The sequence below is a fragment of the Notamacropus eugenii genome, chromosome 5 (assembly GCF_028372415.1).
Source record: "Notamacropus eugenii isolate mMacEug1 chromosome 5, mMacEug1.pri_v2, whole genome shotgun sequence".
Taxonomy (NCBI): domain Eukaryota; kingdom Metazoa; phylum Chordata; class Mammalia; order Diprotodontia; family Macropodidae; genus Notamacropus; species Notamacropus eugenii.
The window spans coordinates 426,828,642-426,852,603 of NC_092876.1; the positions used below are offsets into that span (position 1 = coordinate 426,828,642).

At 38.5% G+C, this 23,962-nt stretch overlaps 1 protein-coding gene across 9 annotated transcripts in view; it reads left to right on the forward strand.

Annotated features, from left to right (window-relative positions):
• SYNJ1 (synaptojanin 1) overlaps window positions 1–23,962 on the forward strand; it is a 116,261-nt gene that overhangs the window by 23,581 nt on the left and 68,718 nt on the right. For all 9 annotated transcript variants that reach the window (XM_072615072.1, XM_072615077.1, XM_072615073.1 and 6 more), the window contains 5 exons: window positions 15,078–15,164; window positions 16,062–16,329; window positions 17,563–17,788; window positions 18,764–18,847; window positions 23,342–23,403. In XM_072615072.1, coding sequence (XP_072471173.1) covers window positions 15,078–15,164; window positions 16,062–16,329; window positions 17,563–17,788; window positions 18,764–18,847; window positions 23,342–23,403 — 727 coding nt within the window. The remainder of the gene's footprint in view (window positions 1–15,077; window positions 15,165–16,061; window positions 16,330–17,562; window positions 17,789–18,763; window positions 18,848–23,341; window positions 23,404–23,962) is intronic.

A 23,962-nucleotide genomic window follows, 5' to 3' on the forward strand; every position in this document is an offset into this window, starting at 1 on the left:
TTTGTATCTTCTTTTCCATTTGGCCAGTTCTACTTTTTAAGCACTTGTTTTCTTTTTCTAAGCTGTTGACTCTTTTTTTCATAATTCTCTTGCATCACTTTCATTTCTTCTCTCAATTTTCCTTCTACCTCTCTTATATGACTTTTAAGCTCCTTTTTGAGCTCTTCCATGAGTTCTTTCTGGGCTTGAGACTACTTCCTATTTTTCTATAGGGTTTTGTTCATAGGTGTTTTGACATTGTTGTCCTCTTCTGAGTTTGTGTCTTGGTCTTTCCTGAACTTTCTATGGTCATATTCTTTTTTTGTTTTTTGTTTTTTGTTTTTTTACCTTTTTCCTTTCTCTTAAATTTTAACTCTGCTTTCGGGGTAGAAGGGGCACTGTCTCTGGCTTCTTGTGCCAGTGACCATGGGGCCTGGCTGTTTACCTGGTGCTGCACTGATGTTTCCCTTATGCCAATGGGGGATCCTCATGTCTGCTGCTGAGCTAATGGGATGGGGATGGTGGTTGGCGCTGCTGGAGGCTGTAGGGATCTGGCAGTTTGCTGGTGCTAAGCTGGGGTCCTAGTGGTGGTGTCTGGCATGTGCTGAGGCCTGTAGGGTGTTTCTGTGTTTCACTGAGGCTACCATTGAAGCAGGTGGTGGTTCTTGGAGCTGGAGTCTCCTAGCTCCCCTGGCTATGCTACAGCAAATGGGGAGAGTGGGGGGGAGGGTCCTGGTTTTGGTGTTTGCCTGCTCCATCGCATTGGGGCTCAGGATTTCCCACTAGTTTGTTGAGGTGGGACTTACTGATGGCTTGTTGGGTTGCTTCCTGACCTGTACTGCACTCCCCTTTTACTTGGTTGAGACAATTCTTTCTTGATGATTTTCAAACTTTCTTAAGCTAAAAGCTTTCTCTTTGCTGGTTGTACTGTTCCAGGATTTGTTTGGGGGAACTGTTTTTATGGTTGTTTGGAGGTAAATATGGGAGAGTTACAGGGATTTACTGTTTACTCTGCCATCTTGGCTTCTGGAATTTAACACTTTATGAGTAATTTAAAATAAATATAATTAGGGACAATTAATATAAAATATACCTAGAAGATGTAGAACTCAGAGTTATATACGACTTTTAAGGTTAGGACTCAGAAAAAGTGTCTAGGACTTCTTGTTGACTTTTCCTTAGAAGTTGGTTGATTAGTTACTGCTTCTTTGAAATCTACAATTTAACAACATGGACTTCAGGTAGATTGTTGCTCTATTTTGTTTTCAATAGTTTGTCTGAAGCCCATGTTGTTAACAAGGTGTCCTAGACTGACTATCTTTCTGCCACTTTCATGGCCTTGGTCATTTTAGTTGGCCTTCCCTAGATCTATTACAGCTACATTTGTTTTCCCTAAGATCTGATAAACACAAATATACTGAGTATTTTGCACTATGGTTTTTGTACAGGTTTTGTACAGACTTAACTTTGTGCAAAGCATTATGCTAAGCTCTGGAAACATAAGAAAAAGATGTTTTTTTTTAGAAAAAGTCTCTGCCTTCAAGGAGCTCACATCCTAGTGGGAAAACCAAGACAAAACTGAGAGAGAGGAATTTGAGAAGAATCTTTAAGGAAACCAGGAGGGACAGGTGAGGAGAAGGTTAGCATTCCGGACACAGGGGACAGCCAATGGAAATGAACTATCTCAGGAGATGGAGTTTCATGTGTTTGGAACAGCAGGTTTGTCCATGTGACTGAATCACATTGTGTCTGGAATTGAATAAAATGTAAGGAGACTGGACAGGTAAGAAGGGACCAGGTTGTGAAGAGCTTTAAATACTAAAGTGAAGACTTTGTAGTAGATCTTGGAGATGATAGGGAATCATTTGATATATTAAGGGGGAGTAACAGAGTCAGTCCTATGCTTTAGGAAAATTATTTCAACTGAATGAAGAATGGATTGGAATACATAAAGACAGGCAGAAAGACCAATCAGAAGGCTATCTCAATAGAGATGATCAAGATAGAACTGTCAGTAAATAGAAGGGGATTTATATAAAAGAATTTGTGAAGATAGAAACCACAAGGTTAGTAAATGGATTGGACGTGTGAAGTGAGTGGAATGGAGGAGTCAAGGATGACACCTAGGTTTTGAACCTGGGGATGAAAATGGTCGTAATAGAGACATTTGAAGAGTCTAGAGTTTTTGGGAAAGATAATGAGTTCTGTTTTGGACATTTTGAGTTTGAGCTTTGAGCCAATGAGGAGGCCAAGCAGGATAATAATAGAAGGAAAAGGGAAGAGAGGCTTGAAAAGAGCCCTTAATTAGTGCACATGATACTTATAGTCCTTGCAATAAGGTCCCATGTGGCTGTTAAGATAGCTCGGTGGGAGCTGTCCAAAGCCTTCCTGGAGTGAAGGAATATGTTTAGGGCACACAGAGAGGGGAAGAGCAGCAGAGAGACTGAGAAGCAGGGCAGAGTGACAAAAAATTGGGCCTTCTCTGTTATGCCCAGTATTATGAATGCAGCAGCCCAGTTGATAATGTATGCCCCCACCTACACCCTCATGGCTGCAGAGTACAGTGACTCTGGGGCATCTTCTTTATCCTTCCCTCTGTCTTCACTCCATCTGTTTAAGAAGAACTGAAAAAATATATATAATATTTTGTTTCTCACCATGGCTGGTGGTATTTTATAATGCTGATTTTTTTTTTTAATAAATTAGTTCAATCCCACTATCTTTGAGCATGTCCTCACATGAGATTAATGTATGCAGAGGGATGTCCCTGAGGGGTTTTGTTTTTCATAAACTACATGCTTGGGTCCTGCAGTTTTAACTGAGAAGTTAAAAGATTTCCTTGAATGTTACTGAGTCTTAGTTTCTTGCAGAAGAATGAGCCATTGGAAGATAGTGTTGTTGCTAAGTCTGGAAGGGCAGGTCTTTATTCTGCCCTTGTTATCCAGAAGGAAGGGAAAGTAAGGCGAGCATAGATCCTTATGCTGTATTGAGACATAGAGTGTTAAATATGAATAAAGAGCCAACAAAGGATACTTTAAAAAATTAGTCAGGAAGGAATAGAACCAGTGCAGAATGAACATGGGATTTGATATTAGAGGACCTGAGTTTGAATCTTAGGTCTGCTCTGCTGTTTAATACCTATAATAATCTCCAGTAAATCACTTAACCTTTTTTAGTTCATAGTGTCCTCATCTGTTGAAGTGATGCTGGTGACCTGCACAACCCTCCCTTGCTCAAAACAAAATCAAGTGCAAGTCATGTCATCATTTCCCTGATGGCATGGTCTTCTTTGGCAACGAAGGATGAACACAGTCCTCATCTGTCAAAAAGGGGAGAAGGGTTGGACTAGATAGCATCTATTCCTTCCACCTCTATGTTTGTTCTCAGGTCTTGAGATAAAATTTCTGTAGTCAACAGATTCAACAAACATTGTATCTGAACAAAGGCACTGTGCTAAGTGTAGCACTTTCAAAGTGAATATTGACATAGTTCTTGCTGTGAAGTAGTTCAGTATCAGGTAACATAGGTAAAATGTAAAAGCATAGCCTAAAAAAATGAGAATTCAAATTTAGAAGGGCTAAAGTGAGTCCAGGAAATTCATAAAAAATAATGAAGGCTATTTTACGTCTATAGTTGAAAAGTTTAGAATATTCTAGAAATATTCTACAAATTCTAGAATATTAGAATGAAAGGAAAACAAGAAATTGTTAACTTTTTGCATCATGTAGTACATTTTTGGAGTGCATATTCCAAATACTACAAATAGAGTACTACAAACTTAAAAATATAGGTTGGTTGGTTGTCCATGATAAAGTCAGGTTTCAGTGTGTCCAGCTGTGGCTGATCAGACCAGTATGAGCTTGAATGCTCTACCATAGATTGAGCACAGATAGTCTGTGTGAACATTTAGGGTGGATATTCTAAATCTGTGCATCTTACATTTTCTTTGAACTGTTTCAATTCTGCTTTGCTCATAGAGCACAGAACCTTCTCTGATGTGGGCACACCATGCTGAGCGGTCCTGTGCCAGTGTCTCCCATGTCACGCAATCAGTTCCATAGTTCTTGAGAGAAGCCTTGAGAGTGTCCCCATATTGCCTCTTCTGACCAGCATGTGATCGCCTGCCCGGTGCTAGTTCTCCATTAGTCTTTTTTGGCAAATGTATGTTTTACATTTGAACAACGTAGCCAGCCCATCGGTGTTGTGCTCTCTGAAGCAAAATTTGAATGCTTGGCAGTTTAGTTTGAGTAAGAACCTCACTGTCTGGTACCTTACCCTGCCAGATAATCTTCAAAATCTTCCTCAGACAGTTCAAATGGAAGCGGTTCAGTTTCCTCGCATGGCACTGGTAGATTGTCCATGTTTCACTGGCATACAGCAATGAGGTTAGCACAATGGCTGTGTAGATCTTGTTCAGAAAAGGACTAGTACCTCTGGTGTGATGGCTGCCCAGCCCTTTTCAGGGCTGCTCATCTACCTTTGGTGTCCACCTGTTCCACCCAACTCTCACCCGTGGCACCAGGAAGCTGTAGCATGCCCAGTGGCCACACCCTGGTAAACTACAAGCTTAAAAATATAAATAGCTTTTTAAATGGATTAAAAAATGTCTGATTTAAAGATCCATAATGAGATAATAAAGGATGTGAATGCAGGCCTTTTTTCTCCTCTATGCCATGCCACTTCTCAGGCTTGGGATGTGAAGTTTTAACAAGACATTTTCATTTATTTGTTTTTGCTTTGTTTTACAAGGAAAAGTTATTTTTCTTGTCTTTTGTGTAGAACTCAAGTCTCAGGGGGGAGAAAAAGACTTTGGGTTCTAGTTCCAGCTTGTCCACTAAGGAATTGTGTAACCTTAGGCAAATAAGTTTATTTCACCTCTGTGGGCCTTATGATTTTTCTCTGTAATATAAGAAATTGTGCTAAAAATAATCTTCAGTGTTTTTTCAGCTCCAAGCTTCTTTGCTTTATTTTCTTCTCCTAATCTTAGATCACAGAATCATAGATTGTGAAGGTTGTAGGGGACTTCACTAGCTAATTAGTCCAAACCATATGTGAAAGGAATCCGTGCTATAACATATTTGATAAGTAGTCATCCAGTTGTCCTCCTCTGCCCAAAGCTCCCCAAAAAGGGAGTATTTATCACCTCTCATGGTCAGGAAGTTTTTTCCTCTAACATCAACCCATTGCTTCCAATTCTGCCCCTCAGGGACCAAACTGGAGAAGGCTCATCCTTCTTTCATGTGACAAAACTTGAAAACAGCTATTATATCCTCTCTGAGTCTTCTCTTCTCCAGACTAAAATTGCCTGCTTCGTTCATCTAATCCCTGCATGACATGTACTTTAACTCCCTTCATCATTCTGGTTGCCCATCTCTGAACTCTCCAGTTTATCAGTGCCCTCTTAAACTATGGCCCAATCTACTGATATGACAAAAGACTGATTTGCTTGCTAGATAAGTAAGTCAATTTTTACTAAAGTAATACTTGTATATAAAAATGATATTATACAATTGTGATAATTTGGGCATTAAGTTTATTTCTTACTTCTTAGATATTTACATGCAAATCTGTTTTTCTTCTCCATTTTCTTAAGGGTAATGACTATAGTAAAGGGAGATAGTTGCCTGGTTCAACGATAAGGAGTGGCTAGACATACTGCCCCAGCAGAAAGGGATGCTAAACTCTTATAAAAAAAAAAGCTGATGTATTTCACCCTCTGTTCCTTTTGCCATCTTTATTCCAACTTTACTTATTCACCTTCTGTTTTTATCAGATTTTTAGTTTCTTCAAAATGAAAAAGTTGTAGATAGACTTCTCTGTAGATATGACTGAAATAAATATTCTTTTCCTTGGCTAAAAAGATCTGGGAGGTGGGGGAAGCTGAGAGACTAAATTAGTAGTTATTATTAGAAGCATTAATAGAAATATTTTAAATAAACTGAAGTCCAGAAATTTATTTAATGCATCTAGTTTAATGTAAGAATTAAGTTCCTAGTGAAAAGAGCACTAGATTGGGAGTTAGGACAGTTGGGTGCTGCCATGACTAGCTATGTGACCTTGGGCAAGTAATTTCACTTCTCTTGTTCAGTTTTTTCAGTTATAAAATTGAGGAGTCAGACTAGATATCTTAAGACTATAGATTTAGAGCTGGAAAAACCCTAAAGGTCATTTAGTCTAACCCCTTCATGAGGAAACTGAATTTTCTCTAAAGCTCCTTTTCAGCTCTAAAATTGCACATTTCTGTATTCAGTACACTTTCTAGTATTAGTGATGCAAAAATTAAACCAGACAGTCTCATGGTCTCATGGATCTTACTATACAGTGGGCTGACATGTTTTCAAGTAAATATAATTTGTTAGCATACAAGTACATAGGTATAATTTTTGGGGAGAGAAGTCACTTTTAACTTGAAGTGGGAATCAGGAAAGGCTGTATAATATATCACATAATACTAATAGGTGCTTCATGAATATTTGAATTGAATTCATGGAGGAGGTAGTGCCTGAGCTGGTCTTTAATGAGAAGGAAGGGTTTCAATAGATAGAAATGTAGGGGGAGTTCATTCCAGGAGAGGAATAGTTTAGTTAGTAGTAGAAGAGGCACTAGATTCTTAAAGAAACTTCTGGGTCATATAATTAACAAGATGAAAGACTAGACATGATCCTTTTCCAAACAGGAGTTACGCACAAGAGAAAACAATTTTAGCTGTCTCCATTGACTAAGATGCCAAGAACCCTAAAGGTCACAACTCAATGAAGTAACAGCAGAAAAGGCTAATCCTTAATCCTTAACCTGCTCACTCAAGACTCCCCTCCCCCCGCAGCTATCCCAATCTGGCAGGCTCTTGCAGGCTGACTCATAGACATGCATAATATTCGACTCAGCCATCCTTCTCAGGGGAAAGCAGGACACTTACTCTGCCTGGGATGGCAGTGTGACAGTTCACTGCTGAAACACTGGTTAGCCAGAAACTGAGGAACAGAAAGAAACTACATTACGCTGAAAGGAACCATAAAACAGCGAACCAATATCAGTATTAAACTTATATTCCATATGCTTAGCATCTAAATTCATAAAGGAGAACCATTTCTCTTGCAAAGTCTTATCAGTTCTAACTCTACAATGATCAGAATTTATCTTCTTCTCTACTTATACCATAACCATCCTAATTCAGGCCAAATTTGTGATAGGCATAGAAAATTATGTAAGTGGCAGGAAATTGTAATATTCCTCTCTTAATTTTGGGCAGATCTAAGATAAAGAAAAGGAAAAATATAGAATTGAATAAATAGAGAGAAGACAGGATGAATTCAAAGAAAAGTTCAGTTTGGCCAAAATATAGTTATTTAAAGGAATTAAGTGAGATGATCCTGGAAAGGAAGGATAAAGCCAGCTTGTAGAGAGCTTTAAATGGTAGGCAGGCTAGTAGCTTTTAAAAATTTTGCTAGTCTGTTTCTTATTGCCTTTAGGAACATGAAGAAACTTTCCCTTTTGCGTATCTTTCTGAGGAGAACTTATCAACCATCCTTCCATTTAGCTTAAAGTCTTCTGGTTTTGAATTTTCTCAAATATCAGCATAAATATGCTTTATTTCTTCTTATAATATGTCAACTCTTGGTCATTTGGAGTACCAGTATTTAAGTTAAAACTAAAAGCTGATTCGCTATGGCCTCCAGGCTGTCTCTTTTGAACATTGCCCATGTAGAATATCACATGACTGACCACTGCTAATAACTTCAGCTGGTTCCTCATCAATCACATCTTACCACTAGGCACTGATAGTTTGGCCTTAGTAGACTTCCATTGCATAGCCATAGAAGCCTGCAAAAGGGAAAATGATTATCTAGACATGAGGGCCTGATTAGTCCCACAATCAGATAGAATCAATGCAGGAACCAATCTAGAGGTTTAACCCTCTAGCAGTGACCTGGAGTCAGATGTTCTTCAGCATCTGAGTTAGGTACTGGGAATACAAAGGCCAAAAGAATCATTTCCCTTGCCCAGGAAGTTTATATTCTATTTGAGATAAACATCATGTACTTGAAAAATAAATACAAAATATGTTCATTGTAATTTTCAGAAGGAAGGTACTAGGAGTGGGTTGGTGGGGGGAAAATAAAAGAGGGTTACAGTAAGAGTAGTCTTTCTATAGGAGACAGCATAAAAATTGATCTTTGATCTGGGAGGAAAGCCAAAAATTTTGTAATGTTGATGTAAGGCATGATAGAGATAGGCTATGCAAAGAGATATATGAGATAAGAGAAAGAATGTTGTGTCTAGAGCATTGCAGACTAGTTTGGCTAGAATATAGACTATGTAGAGAAGAGTAATAAGCAGTTAGTCTGAAAGGCAGGCCAGAGCCAGGGATTATGAAGGGGTTTAAAAGCCAGAGTAGTCGATAGTTTATCCTAGGGACAAAAGGGAACTACTGATGATTCTTGAGCAAAGGAGTGACGTGGCCAGACTTAGCACTTAAAATAAATCATTTTACAGCTATGTAGAGAAAGGGTCTATGTAGAAGGAAGAGTCTAGAGGCAGGGAGTCCAGTTAGGAAATTAACCAAAATAGTCCATGTGCGAAGTGTTGAGAGCCCAAATTAGGGTAGTTGTGCTGTAAGTAGAGAGAAGAAAATAGATTCTGATACACTGTGGAGGTAGAATTGACAAAACTTTGCAAGAGATTGGATTTGAGAGGTGAGGAAGAGAGAAGAATTAAGGATGACCCAGAGGTGGTAAATCTGGGAGGGGAGCATCCTTATTTGAAAAAATAAAATAAAATAAAAGGAAGTCAAGAAGAGGGGAGCGTTTTAGGGAAAAGATAATTGTGACAAAAACTGTCTGAGAATCCATTGGTAGGCGCTCCTGGCAATCATAACAATCAGTGATACAGAGATACAGGGAAAAAAATCAGTTTATTGTGATCTGAGCATAGACATCACTGAAAATCAGTGAACCTGGAACAAAAGTTTCAGCAACTTTATATAGATTTTAGTTACATAAGCAGATGGGAACAGTGACATTTCAGAGTGGATAAGGGAAGATGATGATCATACAGACCAAAGAGCAGACGGCAGAGAGGAAAGATCTATATCAGGTAAAACAGGAAACCAGCCAGTAGAGAACAGAGCTATAGATGATTATGTTAAGCTGTAAACTTGCAGAAGGACAGCACAGGAGCCAGCTAGTTAACCCTGGGGCTACGTGGTTCATGTCTCCCTTGGATTTTGCTGACTCTAGCTAGTTACACGTTCTGCTCATCTGAAATAAATGATGGTAATAAAGTTGAGCCAGAAGCTCCCTTATCACTATAATTGTTTCTGTCTTGGACACGTTGAGTTTGAGATCCTCACTGCATATGTGGTTGGTGATGCAAGATTGGAGTTTAGTGGAGAGAATGAGACTGCATATGTAGTTTGGGAAGAATCTGCATAAAAGTGATAGTTCAACCAACAGACGCTGATGCAAAAAATGTAAACATAGGAGGTGAGATAAGAATGATGATTCTACCTTAGGAGGCAACACTAGAATACTCCAGCAAGTAAAAGGAGAATTGGGAGGGAACAATATGAAAATCCAAGGAGGAGGGGAGTGGTTAACAGTGTCAAATGCTGTGAAGGTCAAGAAGACTTGGTCATTGGAAAATGACCTGATAGGAAACGTCACTGGATTTGATCATTAATAGATCATTGGTAATCCTGAAGGGAGCAGTTTCAGTTGACATTGGAAGCTAGATCTCAATGTGTTGGGGAATATGAGATGAAAACATGGAGTTTATGAGTGTAGACAGCTTTTTCTAGAATTTTAACTCTGCAAGGCGGATGAGATAAGGGATGGTAGGATCACATGAAGTTTTTCTTTTTAAGGATGGGGGAGTTCTAGGGTATGTTTGCGAACACTAGGGAAGGAACCAGTGGATAAGAAGAGATTGAAAATTAGGGAGAGATATGAGGTAGGACCAAGATGGCAGAGTAGAAGGAGCAGTTTAGACATGCTTCCCTTCATAAAACTCCTTTAACCAAACCTAGAATATGCACCAGATCAAATCCTGTTGAGGAAACCCAGAAAAAGTCACAGTTATTCATGTGACAGGCAACATGTGGTATGATGCTACAGTGCCTGGCATGTAGTAGGTACTTAATGAATATTTATTAATTGATTGGGGGAAAAAAGACCTTTAATGAAAGGACGCTAAGCTTTCCTGATGAAGAGGCTAGAGCTACGTAGAAATTTTTTAATTCAAGCATGAGTTAAGAGAAACATAAGATATATGAGTGAACAATAATAAGGCACTAAACAAGGATAAACTGCTTATGTTCTAATATGAGGATACACATGTGTCCCCTCTGAATCAAATTACTGTCAGAGGTCAGAGAGGGAGTTTAATTAGACAAGGCCTGGGAGTGGTTCTATTATGTCTTGATGACCTTAATAGAAGAATGGAAAGAGAAGGCAAGAGAAATGCAGTGTCAGGAAAGAGGAAAGGAAAGGAATGTTAGGGAAAATACAACTGAAGTGCAGAAGTAGAATCTATATGACAAAGATAGAGGAGGTGAGGAAAGCCACCGACACTTCAACATTATTCTCATCAGACCTGGTTAAAGGGAAGAATATTTCTACAAAAACAGGTATAGCAATACACTTCATTAAACGGAGAAATAGGAGGGAAAAGGAAGAGGTGGGAGGATAGATTAAAGGAGGGATAAGTTCAAAGCAAAACAAACTCCTAAGGATGTACAGAAATATTTATAGTTCTTTGTGAAGTGGCACAGAATGGGAATTTAAGGTGCTGCCCATAAATTGGTGAATGAATAAACAAATTATGGTATATAAATTTGTTAGGATACTATTGTGCTGTAAGAAATGATGAAGATAGGGGCGGAGCCAAGATGGCGGAGTAGAAAGACGCACATACACATAGCTCCGAACCCACAACCCACAGAACGGCTAGAGGGGACCAACTCACGGTGAATTCTGCACCCAGAGGCCACGGAATATTGGAGTGAGGGAGATTTCTGTTCCAGAGAGACCTGCAAACCTCTCACGGGGGATCCTTCACGCTGTGGACTGGGCGCCGGGACTGGGAGCTGAGTGCAGCCCTGCAGCAGCCGCGACACCGTGAGGAAAAGATCCGAGCGGGCTACGGGGACGGGATCTCCAGCGGCCACGCGGGTCCCTCCACCCACAGAGGGACCTGCAAACCTCTCGCAAAAGGTCTGTCGCGCTGCAGACGCGGAGCCCAGCCCAGACCTGTGGCGGCCGCGGCTCCGAGAGGTACAGATCCGAGCAGGCTTCAGGGACGGGATCTCCAGCGGCGGCACAAGCCCCCCCCCCCCCCCCCCAGGTGACAGGGGTCGGTGAGAGAGTCTCTTTGGCGGGTTGAGAGGGGAGTGGGGTGCCCCCATGGCTCGGGCCCCCCCCAGGAGATAGAAGCTGAGAGGCGGCTGCAGACAGGGGCTCCCCAAGCGGGCGGGAGCCTGGATCCATTGTGGAAGGTCTGTGCATAAACCCCCTGAGGGAACTGTGCCTGAGAGGCGGCCCTGCCCTGACCTGACCATCTGAACTTAATTCTCACACTGAATAGCAGCCCTGCCCCCGCCAAAAGCCCTAAGGCAGGAAGCAGCATTTGAATCTCAGTCCCCAAACGCTGGCTGGGAGGAACAGGAGGTGAGGTGGGTGTGAGGAGAATATTCAGAGGACAAGCCACTGGCTGGGGAGAATGCCCAGCAAAGGGAAAAGAAATAAAACTATTGAAGGGTACTTTCTTGGAGAACAGACATTCCCTCCCTTCCTTTCTGATGAGGAAGAACAATGCTTACCATCAGGCAAAGACACAGAAATCAAGGATTCTGTGTCCCAGCCCACCCAATGGGCTCAGGCCATGGAAGAGCTCAAAAAGAATTTTGAAAATCAAGTTAGAGAGGTGGAGGAAAAACTGGGAAGAGAAATGAGAGGGATGAAAGAGAAGCATGAAAAGCAGATCAGCTCCCTGCTAAAGGAGAACCAAAAAAATGTTGAAGAAATTAACACCTTGAAAACTAGCCTAACTCAATTGGCAAAAGAGGTTCAAAAAGCCAATGAGGAGAAGAATGCTTTCAAAAGCAGAATTAGCCAAATGGAAAAGGAGATTCAAAAGCTCACTGAAGAAAATAGATCTTTCAAAACTGGAATGGCACAGATGGACGCTAAGGACTTTATGAGAAAGACAGATATCACAGAACATAGCGAGAAGATTGGAAAAATGGAAGATAATGTGAAATATCTTATTGGAAAAACAACTGACCTGGAAAATAGAATCAGGAGAGACAATGTAAAAATTCTGGGACTACCTGAAAACCATGATCAAAAGAAGAGCCTAGACATCATCTTCCATGAAATTATCAAGGAAAACTGCCCTGAGATTCTAAAACCAGAGGGCAAAATAAATATTCAAGGAATCCGCAGAACACCGCATGAAAGAGATCCAAAAAGAGAAACTCCCAGGAACATTGTGGCCAAATTCCAGAATTCCCAGGTGAAAGAGAAAATATTGCAAGCAGCTAGAAAGAAACAATTCAAGTATTGTGGAAATACAATCAGGATAACACAAGATCTAGCACCCTCTACATTAAGGGATCGAAGGGAATGGAATAGGATATTCCAGAAGTCAAAGGAACTAGGACTAAAACCAAGAATCACCTACCCAGCAAAACTGAGTATAATACTTCAGGAGAAAAAATGGTCTTTCAATGAAATAGAGGATTTTCAAATTTTCTTGATGAAAAGACCAGAGCTGAAAAGAAAATTTGACTTTCTAACACAAGAATGAAGAGAAGCATGAAAAGGTGAACAGCAAAGAGAAGTCATAAGGGACTTACTAAAGTTGAACTGTTTACATTCCTACATGGAAAGACAGTATTTGTAACTCTTGAAACATTTCAGTATCTGGGTACTGGGTGGGAGTACATACACACACATGCACACATGCACACATACATAGAGACAGAGTGCACAGAGTGAATTGAAGAGGATGGGATCATATCTTAAAAAAAAAAAATGAAATCAAGCAGTGAGAGAGAAATATTGGGAGGAGAAAGGGAGAAGTTGAATGGGGCAAATTATCTCTCATAAAAGAGGCAAGCAAAAGACTTATTAGTGGAGGGATAAAGAGGGGAGGCAAGAGAAAAACATGAGGTCTACTCTCATCACATTCCACGAAAGGAAAGAATAAAATGCACACTCATTTTGATAGGAAAACCTATCTCATAATACAGGAGAGTGGGGAACAGGGGCACAAGCAGGGTGGGGGCGAGGATGGAGGGGAGGGCATGGGGAGGAGAATGCAATCCGAGGTGACACTCATGGGGAGGGAAAGGATCATAAGAGAATAGAAGTAATGGGGGACAGGATAGGATGGAGGGAAATATAGTTAGTCCTATACAACACAACTAGTATGGAAATCATTTGCAAAACTACACAGATTTGGCCTGTATTGAATTGCTTGTCTTCCAAGGGGAAGGGGTGGAGAGAGAGGGAGCTAAAGAAGTTGGAACTCAAAGTGTTAGGATCAAATGTAATGTTCTTACCACTGGGAAATAAGAAATACAGATTAAGGGGTTAAGAAAGCTATCTGGCCCTACAACACAAAAGAGAAGAAGGAGACAAGGGCAGGGAGGGAGGATAGAAGAAAGAGCAGATTGGTCACAGGGGCAACTAGAATGCTTGGGTTTGGGGGGGGGAGGGGATAAAAGGGGAGAAAATTTGTAACCCAAAATTTTGTGAAAATAAATGTTAAAAGTTAAATTAAAAAAAAAAAAGAAAAAAGAAATGATGAAGATAGTTTCCAAGAAACTTGAGAAGACCTGTAAACTGGTCAAAAGAAAATAAATAGAACCAGGAGAAAAGGTTTCTATAATTACAACAAAATGGTAATGGCAAGCGACTTTTAAAAAATTAGGAACTTTTATCAGTGCAGTCACCAACAATTCTAAAGGATTAATGGCTACAGACCTCCTGATAAGAGAGGGGAAGGGCTTAAGAGTACCGAATGAGACAAAATTTTTTGGACAGATAAATGGAGCAGTGTATGGAGTCCCAGGCCTGGAGTCAGGAAGACTAGTCTTTCTGAATTGAAATCTGGCCTTAGACACGTACTAGCTGTGTGACCTTGGGCAAGTCACTTAACCCAGTTTGCTTCATCTCCTCTGTGAAACTGTGAACTACCCCAGTATCTTTGCCAAGAAGATCCCACATGGGGTCATGAAGAATCAAATGTGACTGAACAGCGACCATGTAGAAATTTGTTTTGATAGGTTATACTTGTTTATGATGGGTTTTGTGGAGGTTTTTAGTTCTCAATTGGGGGTAGAGACGAGAGGGTGAGTGTGCAGATTTTTGGTGATTAAAAAAAAAGAATTAGGGAGAAGGGATGGCTGGAGGAGAGGAGACTAAGGGCATTTGTAAAAGAGTTGCATTTGCAAACAGAAGTGCTGCCAAAGAGGACAGAAGGAGGATAGTTATAGACCCAGAGCTGGGAGGAACCTTAGAAGTCATCTAGTCAAACCCTCATTTTACAGCTGAGGAAACTGAGGCTGAGGGAAGCTGATGTCAGAGAAGGAATTTGAACCTGACTCCTCTTTCTCCAGACCCCTTGTTCCTTCCTCATACCTCTTTGACGTCCAGATGGTTTAGAGTGTAGAATTGTTAAGGAAAGGGAGCTTTGGATGGATGTCTTCAGTTTTTTTCAGTGAAGTATTTGAAATCTTCAGTAGGAAAGGGGGTTGTAAGTGGTAATTTGGGAAGAGTTCAAATAGCCACATAGGGTAGTGGGGTAGAGTGCTAGAGAAATTCTTCTCTTCTTAAAGAATTTCTGTGCAACAGTGAGGGCCTAGATGAAATTACAATCATAAATTTGTTGTAGATCCAGTCATCACAGTTGTGATCCTCCATCTATGTTCTGCAATATACATATAGGAGCAGAGAGTGTAGTTCTGTGGTGTGTTTATAGTCTGAATAATTGCCTCATTTTAAAAGACTGAGTCCTTTAAACTTTAGATTAAGTAGAGAGCTGTTGTTGAAAGTTCAAGTTATTTTATTCCTAACATCTTAAAACACTTTTTGTAGCATCTGCAGAAAAAGAGGCAATCAAAGGCATGTATTCCAAAGTAATGGACGCATATGGACTCTTAGGTGTATTACGACTGAACCTTGGTAAGTTTACTAAGCAAAACTTTTCAATATGGTTTTTTTCTATCCTTATTTTTGTAGATTTTAACAAAGAAAGTCAGTGTGAAGATTTATTCTAGTCACATTATTTCTTAGGTTGGTTATATTTAGATGAGGAGTTTAGATTAGATGATCTCTAAGGCCCTTTCTCACATTAAATATAGTGATTCTCTGATTTAGATGATAATGTCTATGTTATTTGGAGTCTCTTTTAAGTATTGGTATGACCTGCCTAATTATTTGATCTTGATTGTGCAGGATAAAGCTTTTAGAATTAAAAGGGACTGCTATGTGAACAATAAATACGTATGCCTGTTATTAAATGGAAGAATGATTCCTATATTAGAACACTTATAAGGCATTGTGATGAATATTTCTGCATTCCAGCATAAAAATTTCACTCTTTTTTTTTCTATGAGGAAAAACTGACGGATCCAACTGGAAAACTGCGTACCAGTAATCTTCTTTAGCATTCCTTGGAAAATTTGTACTGCGTGTGCACTGATTAAAGTCCTCCCTTGTATATCTAGGATAAAATGTTCTTTCAAGGAAATTATATTGATATTCCCTGGACAGGATGTTTAATACAGGCACTATGGCCTTAATTAGAGACTGAAGAAAACTTCTTAAGGGACCTATAGATAATTTAATAGATATTGATATTATTCTCTTTATATTTGAATATTTCAAAGCAATGTAAGTATTAAAGTTAAATTTTTCCCGTTTTGTGAGTGTTTTAGTGAGACTTAGAATTTCCCTAATGTTTCATAGTGAATAATAATAGCTTTAGACATGAGGGAAAAAATAAGACTTCTAAAAGAAAATTTAAAATTGTGTTTGAAACCTACTTGGAATTCATCAACTATTACTTTGGTTTTTTAGGTGATACAATGGCACAGTATCTGGTTCTAGTCACAGGATGCATGTCTGTTGGAAAAATTCAAGAATCTGAAGTTTTTAGAGTTATTTCCACTGAGTTTATATCCTTAAGAATTGATTCTTCAGATGAAGATCGCATTTCAGAAGTTCGCAAAATTTTGAATTCAGGAAACTTTTATTTTGCATGGTCTGCAACTGGATCCAGTTTAGATTTGAGTCTTAATGCCCATCGTAGCATTCAAGATCGTACAACTGACGATAGATTTTTCTGGTGAGTTCATGATTCCCATTATATTCATATACTATAAAATTTTTCTGGCTAATATTAAATATTGAATTAGATTAATTTAATTAGATATTGTTTATATGATCTGGTCATTGATATAGAATATTTTAAAATTAGAAATGATTTTAAAGTATCTAAGATAGGAATGCCATCAGTGGAATTTCTATGGTATTAGTAATACCATGGCTTGATAATAATATATAATATCCCACTTACCCAGAAGTCAGATTTCTGGCAATTTAAACCTTCTGGAACCAGAGGTCCCAGTTTTATTTTTTTTAATGGTGGGATATCATGTTACACAAACAAAATGACTTTGAGAATGTGCCCAGAATTTATTATTTTAATAAAACAGGTTATATTGAAATAACATATGTAACCATTGTGCCCTTGATAATTGGATGTAAATGATAAGAAAATGGTTAGTTACTTTTATGTAGCCAAAACAAATTTGGGTCATTTTTCTCATCTTGGCGTTTAATTCTCTTCTATCTGTAATCCACATCACCATGGACACAGAGAGCAGAGGCATGGAAAGGGGGACATATATACTTTTCACATATTTCTGTATCTCTCTGTATGTGCAGACATGTACATGTGCATACATGTGTCTATACATATATGTGTATATATTCCATATATCTCAAAAGGCTCTTCAGGATTTCTGTACAAGTTCCACTTATTCAGATAAACATACTTATTCGCCATCTCTCTCATGATACTTTTCCTATGACGTGTCATGTTTGATGCCCAAATTTTCTTCTTGAGAATGACACAAAAAGAATATATCTAGTATTCAATAAACTTTACATTTGTGTAGCACTTTATATTTCACCTACATTATCTTATTTGGTTTTCACCAACTCTGTAAGGAATGTAGGGAAAGTAGTAGTCTCATTTTTAAAATGAGAGAAAGTTTGAGTGATTGCCCAAGTTCACAAAGCATGAAATGCAAATCACAATGCAGCCAGATGGATGCCCATCATTTACCCAACTTTTTTTACATCCTTGTCCCATGTTCCCTAATAGGACAGTGTATTCTCTTAATAATGGATACATGTTGAATGAATGAGCTCAGTTATACTGTCATTCATTTAATCTACATTGACATTTTGAGTGTACATATGAAAATCTAACCACTGAAGGACACTTGGGTTGAACTGAAGCTTTGCCGTATAGTTTGTTTTCAGTTACCTAATCTAATTTTTTTTTCATTAGGAATCAATCACTACACTTACATCTCAAGCACTATGGCGTGAATTGTGATGACTGGTTATTACGTCTTATGTGTGGAGGAGTTGAAATTCGAACAATTTATGCTGCTCACAAACAGGCAAAAGCTTGCCTTATTTCACGTCTGAGTTGTGAACGAGCTGGGACCAGGTTTAATGTCCGGGGAACAAATGATGATGGTCATGTTGCTAATTTTGTAGAGACAGAACAGGTATTCTTGTTTTTAAAAGCTCTTAATTTCATTTAGTCTTCCCTAAAGAGCCTAAAGAAACAATAACCTAATTAAATATTTTCTATGTAACTTAAAACCTTTTTCATAACTGTAACAAAGTCATTCATGGTCCGTTATTTCTTTACTGGTCGTTGTACTGTGGGTAAAAAGTTTTCTCTATAGTTTTTCCAAAATGAGAGCTTATAACTCTCCAATTATATGGCAAGTTGTGTATAACCCAACAAATTATCTTACTACTGCCTTAGTTCAGGTATTGTCATCTGAGTATTGAATTATATAGGGGTAGTGATTTTTTTACAAGAATTTTACAATAATATTTTTGGCTAAATTAAACATATTTTGAAACCTTATTTTTTTTTTTATGCTACTGTTAGAAATTTGAACTGAGATTTAGCCCAAAATATTTGTATAATCCTGGCTTGCGTGTGTGTGTGTGTGTGTGTGTGTGTGTGTATGTATGTGTGTGTGTATAAAAACATTGTTTGGCAAATTCGTTTTTCAGAGATATAAAAAACATTTTTAAAGTATAAAATTGTACAAGTAAAGAAAACTAAACTAAATTCAGAGATTATTGATGGATACAATACCAAATTGGAAAATTCACTAGAATATTGTTTCTCTTAGAAAAGCAATCAGAATAGTATCTACTATACAGCTTTATTTTTAAGAATTTTCAGGCTCTTGTTTTTACTGGCTTAAGTTATTTTTGAAAGATCATATATTGATTTAAAACTGATAGTTACTAAATTTTAACTCATTAAACATTATAGAATATTTCTACACATCTTGATTATAAAAATAGTTTTGTCCAAAAGCTCAAGAATTCTAAATTAATAGAATCGATTGCTTTATGAGGTAAAGGAAATAGAAAATTTGTCTAACATGCAAAAAGTTTGAATTTTTTTTAATATGCAAACCTGCTTTGACTATGAAACTTTGGTTTTTCCTTCTCAGGTTATATATTTAGATGATGCTGTATCTTCCTTCATACAAATCCGTGGATCTGTACCATTATTTTGGGAGCAACCTGGTTTGCAAGTATGTTTTTGACATTATGAAACTCTTTTCTTTAGGAAAATTTCCCTTGAGTTCAGAAACTTCTTTCTTCTCTGCTCTCCTTACCAACACCACCCTCCACCCCAGATCATTCAGTGTTATTTTTTTACTGTAATTTAATTTCCTATGAGACATTTTTCTCAAGTTGAAACAAAGCACAGTGCCATTTTTTTTTTAATATTTTAAGTAGTTCCTTTAGGGATTTTGCTTAGCAACAAATAAAACTTATTAGCAGCGTGACCATGTAGAAGTCACTCAGCCTTTCTGAGCTTCAGTTTTTCCATCTATATAAATGAGGTAATTATCATGCTAATTATAATTACCACAGAGAATAGTTATAAGGAAAGTACTTTGCAAATTGTAAGGCTCTGTACAAATTTGAAATGTAAACCAGTAAAATCACACAGTTGTCCTCAAATTGGCATTTTGCCATGGTAATGGTTTTTTGTAATCTGTTTGAATATTACAAGGTTCAGATTGTATAACATGATCTTTGGCATCATGCTATTAAGCTATCCTTGATAATTTATTTTTTTTCTACTTAAGAGATCCTTATTCATCAGAATGTAGTGATTTTATTTTGCTAAATATTTACTTACTTGGCAGTCTTCTGGCCTAGTTTGCAAAGTAATTGATCAAGCAAACAGTCTGCCTTTCATGGAAAGATATGTCTTAGGTTGGAGCCTTATAGACTAGATTACTTTGACCCACCTAACATTAACATAACTGTTGTTACACTAAATGTCAGAGCCTGTCCTGTTAGTTTAATGGTACAAGCCATTACAACAACTGAATCTCCTGGCAATACTGACATTCTTGTTTTAAATGAAACCAAGTCACATCAACAAGCATTTGTTAAGTGCTTCCTATGTGCCAGGCACTGTGCCCAGTGTTGTGGATTCAGAGAAAGGCAAAAGAAATAGTTCTTGCTCTGAAGAAGCTCGTAGTCTAATAGAGGAGACAATTTGCAAACAATTATTTACAAACAAGATATAGGATGTAAAATACAGGATGAATAGACAAATAATGTGTATGTACACACACAGAGAATGATTAAGAGATTTTATCTTAGAAAGTGGTCATATTAAGGGGGATCAGGAAGGGCTTCTTATAGAAGTTGAATTTTAGCTAGGACCTGAAGGAAGCCAGGGAAGCTAGCAGGAAGAGAAGAATGGAGAGAGAATTCCAGGCTTGAGTGATAGATAACCAATGAAAATTCCTGGAGTTGGGAGATGAAAGGTCTTGTGCACAGAGTATCAAGGAGGCTAATGTACTGGATTGCAGAATACATGGGGGGGGATTAAATGTCAGAAAATTGTAAAGGTAGGAATGGGCCAGGTTATGAAGGGCCTTTAAAAGCCAGAGGAATTTATTTGGTCCTGGAAGATCATAGAACCACTGGAAGTGACTTGGAAAGATCTTTAGGAAGACCAGTTTGCCAGATGAGTGGAAGGATGCACTGGAGTGGGGAGAAACTTGACTCCAGAAGACCTATCAGAAGGCTTCTGTCAGCCACACATGAGTTGATGAAGGTGTGCACCAGGGTAGTAGCAGTGTCAGAGGAGAGAATGGGGGCACATGCAAAGGGGGGTTGACATATTTGATAACTGATTGGTTATATGGAGGTGGTGTTGAAAAAGGGATGAAGTGAGGATAAAATTTAGCTTTAGAGCCTGGGTGACTGAGTGAATGATGGTGCTCTGATTCCCTGAGAGGGTAGCTAAAAAGTGGGGAGGGTTTGGGAGGAAGGTAGTAACGATAAAAAGGAAGTTATAGTTAAATGCAAGGATGCCTCAGGTCCTTCTTGTAGAGGAAATAAATGAGTTTTGTCCACATTGTTTCATGGGACATTTGATCTTCTGATAATGGTGAAAATGTGTGAAGAACACTACCATGAAGATAACTGAGGTAGTTCCTATTGTAAAAGATGAAGAAGTAGAGAAATCATATCAAGAACTTGTGAAATCATTTTTAAAAACTAACTCAGTAAATTCAGTGCATAAGAGAAAATGGAGCAAAAGATGGCTTGTAGCTAGGAGCCAAAAGCCTGTAGAATATATAGACCTTTCATATTTATATTTGATGAATATTTTCATCAAAAAGAGAGTGAGGAGAGCAAGGTATAACACAGAAAGTGAAATTTATTGTATCCTAACACATTAAAATTAATTGTATCCTAAGATTTGTGACTAATATGGTAGTCATCTTCAAATAGGCCATCCATGTAAGTCCGCTGACTTGTTAGAGCAGAGATGAAAATAAATGCCAGAGTAGAAGAAAAAAGTTATGGGCAATGTGTAGTCAAGAAGACCTGAGCTCAGTGCCAGCCTCAGATCCTTACGAGCTGTGTGACACTGGGCAAGTCACTTAACAGCCTCTGTTTGCCTCAGTTTCCTCATCTGCAAAATGAGGAAAATAATAGTGCCGACCCACTCCCACCCCTAGGGTTAATGAGATAATTATGAAGTGTTTAGCACAGTTTCTGGTACATCACAAACACTATATAAAGGGTGGCTACTATTACTTTTAGCAAAATTAAAGCAACTCCAACCCATTAAACAAGTTGCTGATTCTGAAAACAAATGGGGAAAGGGTTAAAGAATGGATATTGACAAAATGGTAATTGTCTTGCCCTGTGGATAGAGGCAGCAGTCACTAGTTTTAAAATAAAAGCTCATGTGTACAACGTTAATAAATGCTTGTTGAATTGAATCTTACAGAAGAGCAGGGTAGACAGTTTAGCATTATCCCCTTATAAAACAATATGAAATGATAGAGAAAAAATGTTCCTTCTTGGGCCATCCAGTTTCTGCTTATCTCTGAATGTCCAGCTCAAGTACCAAGCTCTGTTTGACCACCTATTCCACATGAGAGTAAAAATACCCCTATAATAAGAAATGATGAAGGCTCCGTATCTGCAGTCCAGTGTGAGTCAATGGGAAAAATACAATGGATTGCAAACCAAAAATTTAGTTAGACAGTCCTCTTTGATTTTGCTCCTTCATTGTCTGCTCCTGCACCCTTCCTCTGAAGACGATACCACTGTTCAGTTAGTCAACACCTTATGTCTGTCAGCTTCTCTTACTTCTTCACCCTGACCTTGTTTGTGTTATTAGACTGTCTAGGACTGCTAATATTTCCTTTGAAGTGTAGCTGACTCTTTAGTTCTTTATTAATGGAATGTAAAAAGCCTGCTCTTTATCAACTTTATGTATCATTGTCTTTCTTTGCAGTTTAAGAAACAAGAAAGAAAATAAGGAGTCTTTTTTTTAAATTCCCTATGGCTTTATATTTCACCTATTAATAGTAAAAATACGTCAGCCTCAAAAGGATCTGTGCATCTTTATTCCACTGTCATCCTTTGAAGGAAAAGCTTTGCTTATTCAGAAGCAATAGATTTTTCTGTAAGATTTTTATAGAGACCATCATTTATAGATGAAAAAGTAGACAAATCAGTGGAGTTTATGGAAGAAAAGAAAACATGACTGACTAGTCATTCTAGGATGAAAAAATAGCCCTAGCAGGATAATGTTGGCAAAAGGCCTGGGCAGTGTCTCTGCCTCCCAGGATCCTTGTTTTCTGCTCTCATTAGCTCCTTGACCCCTGCACATCATCATCCCAGTGTTTACTTTCTGCCCTCCCAAATCTTCCAGGCTACTGAATGCCCATCTCAGATTATGGAAGTCATAGTGATTGAAGCAGAGGATGGCTTGTTCCTACCCCAGATACCAGGGGTCTAGACCAGTATGCCCCATGCCCCTTTTTTACCTCTCTGCTTATTGTTCTTCTCAACTTTGTGTTAACTCAAGAAGTCTTAGATTTGGAAGGGATGTCCAGCAGAGTCAACAATTTTATTCTTTCCCATAAAATGGAGGACTACCAGACATTACCATCTTTCCTGCCAGCACCTCCTGAGATCCTTCAGGCCTTGCCATCTGTTCTGCTTTTATATTCTGTAGTCCTCTATCACTATAATCAGACCTACTTATGAAACCTAAGAATCCCCCAGACCTTGCCATCTCTTCCACCTTAGGACCTGAAGACCCTTCAGGCTGCCCTGCAGCTGAACTTTATGTTCACAATTAGATTAGGAACTTCTTGAAAGCAGGGAACCATTCCACTTTTCCTGTTTGAATCCTCAGCTTAACACAGCTTAATACAAGATAAGTTTAAATGCTTTTCATTCACTCATTCAAATAAACTATATTTACATGGGAGAGAATCGTAAACCTAAAGTTAAGTGCTCTTCAAGGTCCAAAGATCATTGCTAATATGGTTAGAAAAGATTATGTGGGGCACCTCGCACTCGGGTCAGGCCTTGGTTCCTGTACTATCCTGTGTGACCCCAGGCAAGTCCTTTAATCTTCCTTGAAAAATGAGAGGCTTGGATCAAATGTTAGTCTCTTCCAGCTCTAAATCTGCCAATTTCTTACGTGTGCTTTTCTTATATAATTAAATATAACATTCTTTTTCAAGGTGGGATCTCATCGTGTTCGAATGTCGAGAGGATTTGAAACCAATGCACCTGCTTTTGACAGGTAAAATTAGCTTTTATTTTAGTTTTTTGGGAATTGTTGTTTCCTTTTTATTCACTTAGAAAGTAAGCATTTTTTAGGCAAGGGTTTCATTTTAGCCAATTTGGGTGTAAAGTAAAATCTGTAATTCAAGTCTTCTTTTTTCAGGAACTTTCATTTAAAATGGAAGCTCCAGGAATTCAGAGCTCTTATCTCTAAGGGCAGCAGAACTGGTTCTCTTTTCTATCTCTGTTTTTATTTTGTTTTATCCCTGTATATCTTTTCCATTGGCCACTGTTTCTGTGTTGTCACCAATGGCAGAGGGTACAGATTTTGGCCCTTTCTCAAGAAGTAGAGTCTCTAAGATTGAAGGTGGAACCAGAGCTCTGTAAGCTAAGATGGTATAGTTGCTCCATGCAAGGAAAAAAATTGTAGAGATGAAGCTATGTGAGCTTGCCTATTTATACCTGGAGAAGATATTTGATGACTTGTGGTATCTGCTGACACAAGGCGTAATCTACAAGCTCACCAGGCTACTTACAAAGGTGAAAATAAAATAGCATCCTGCTGCTGCATTGGTCAG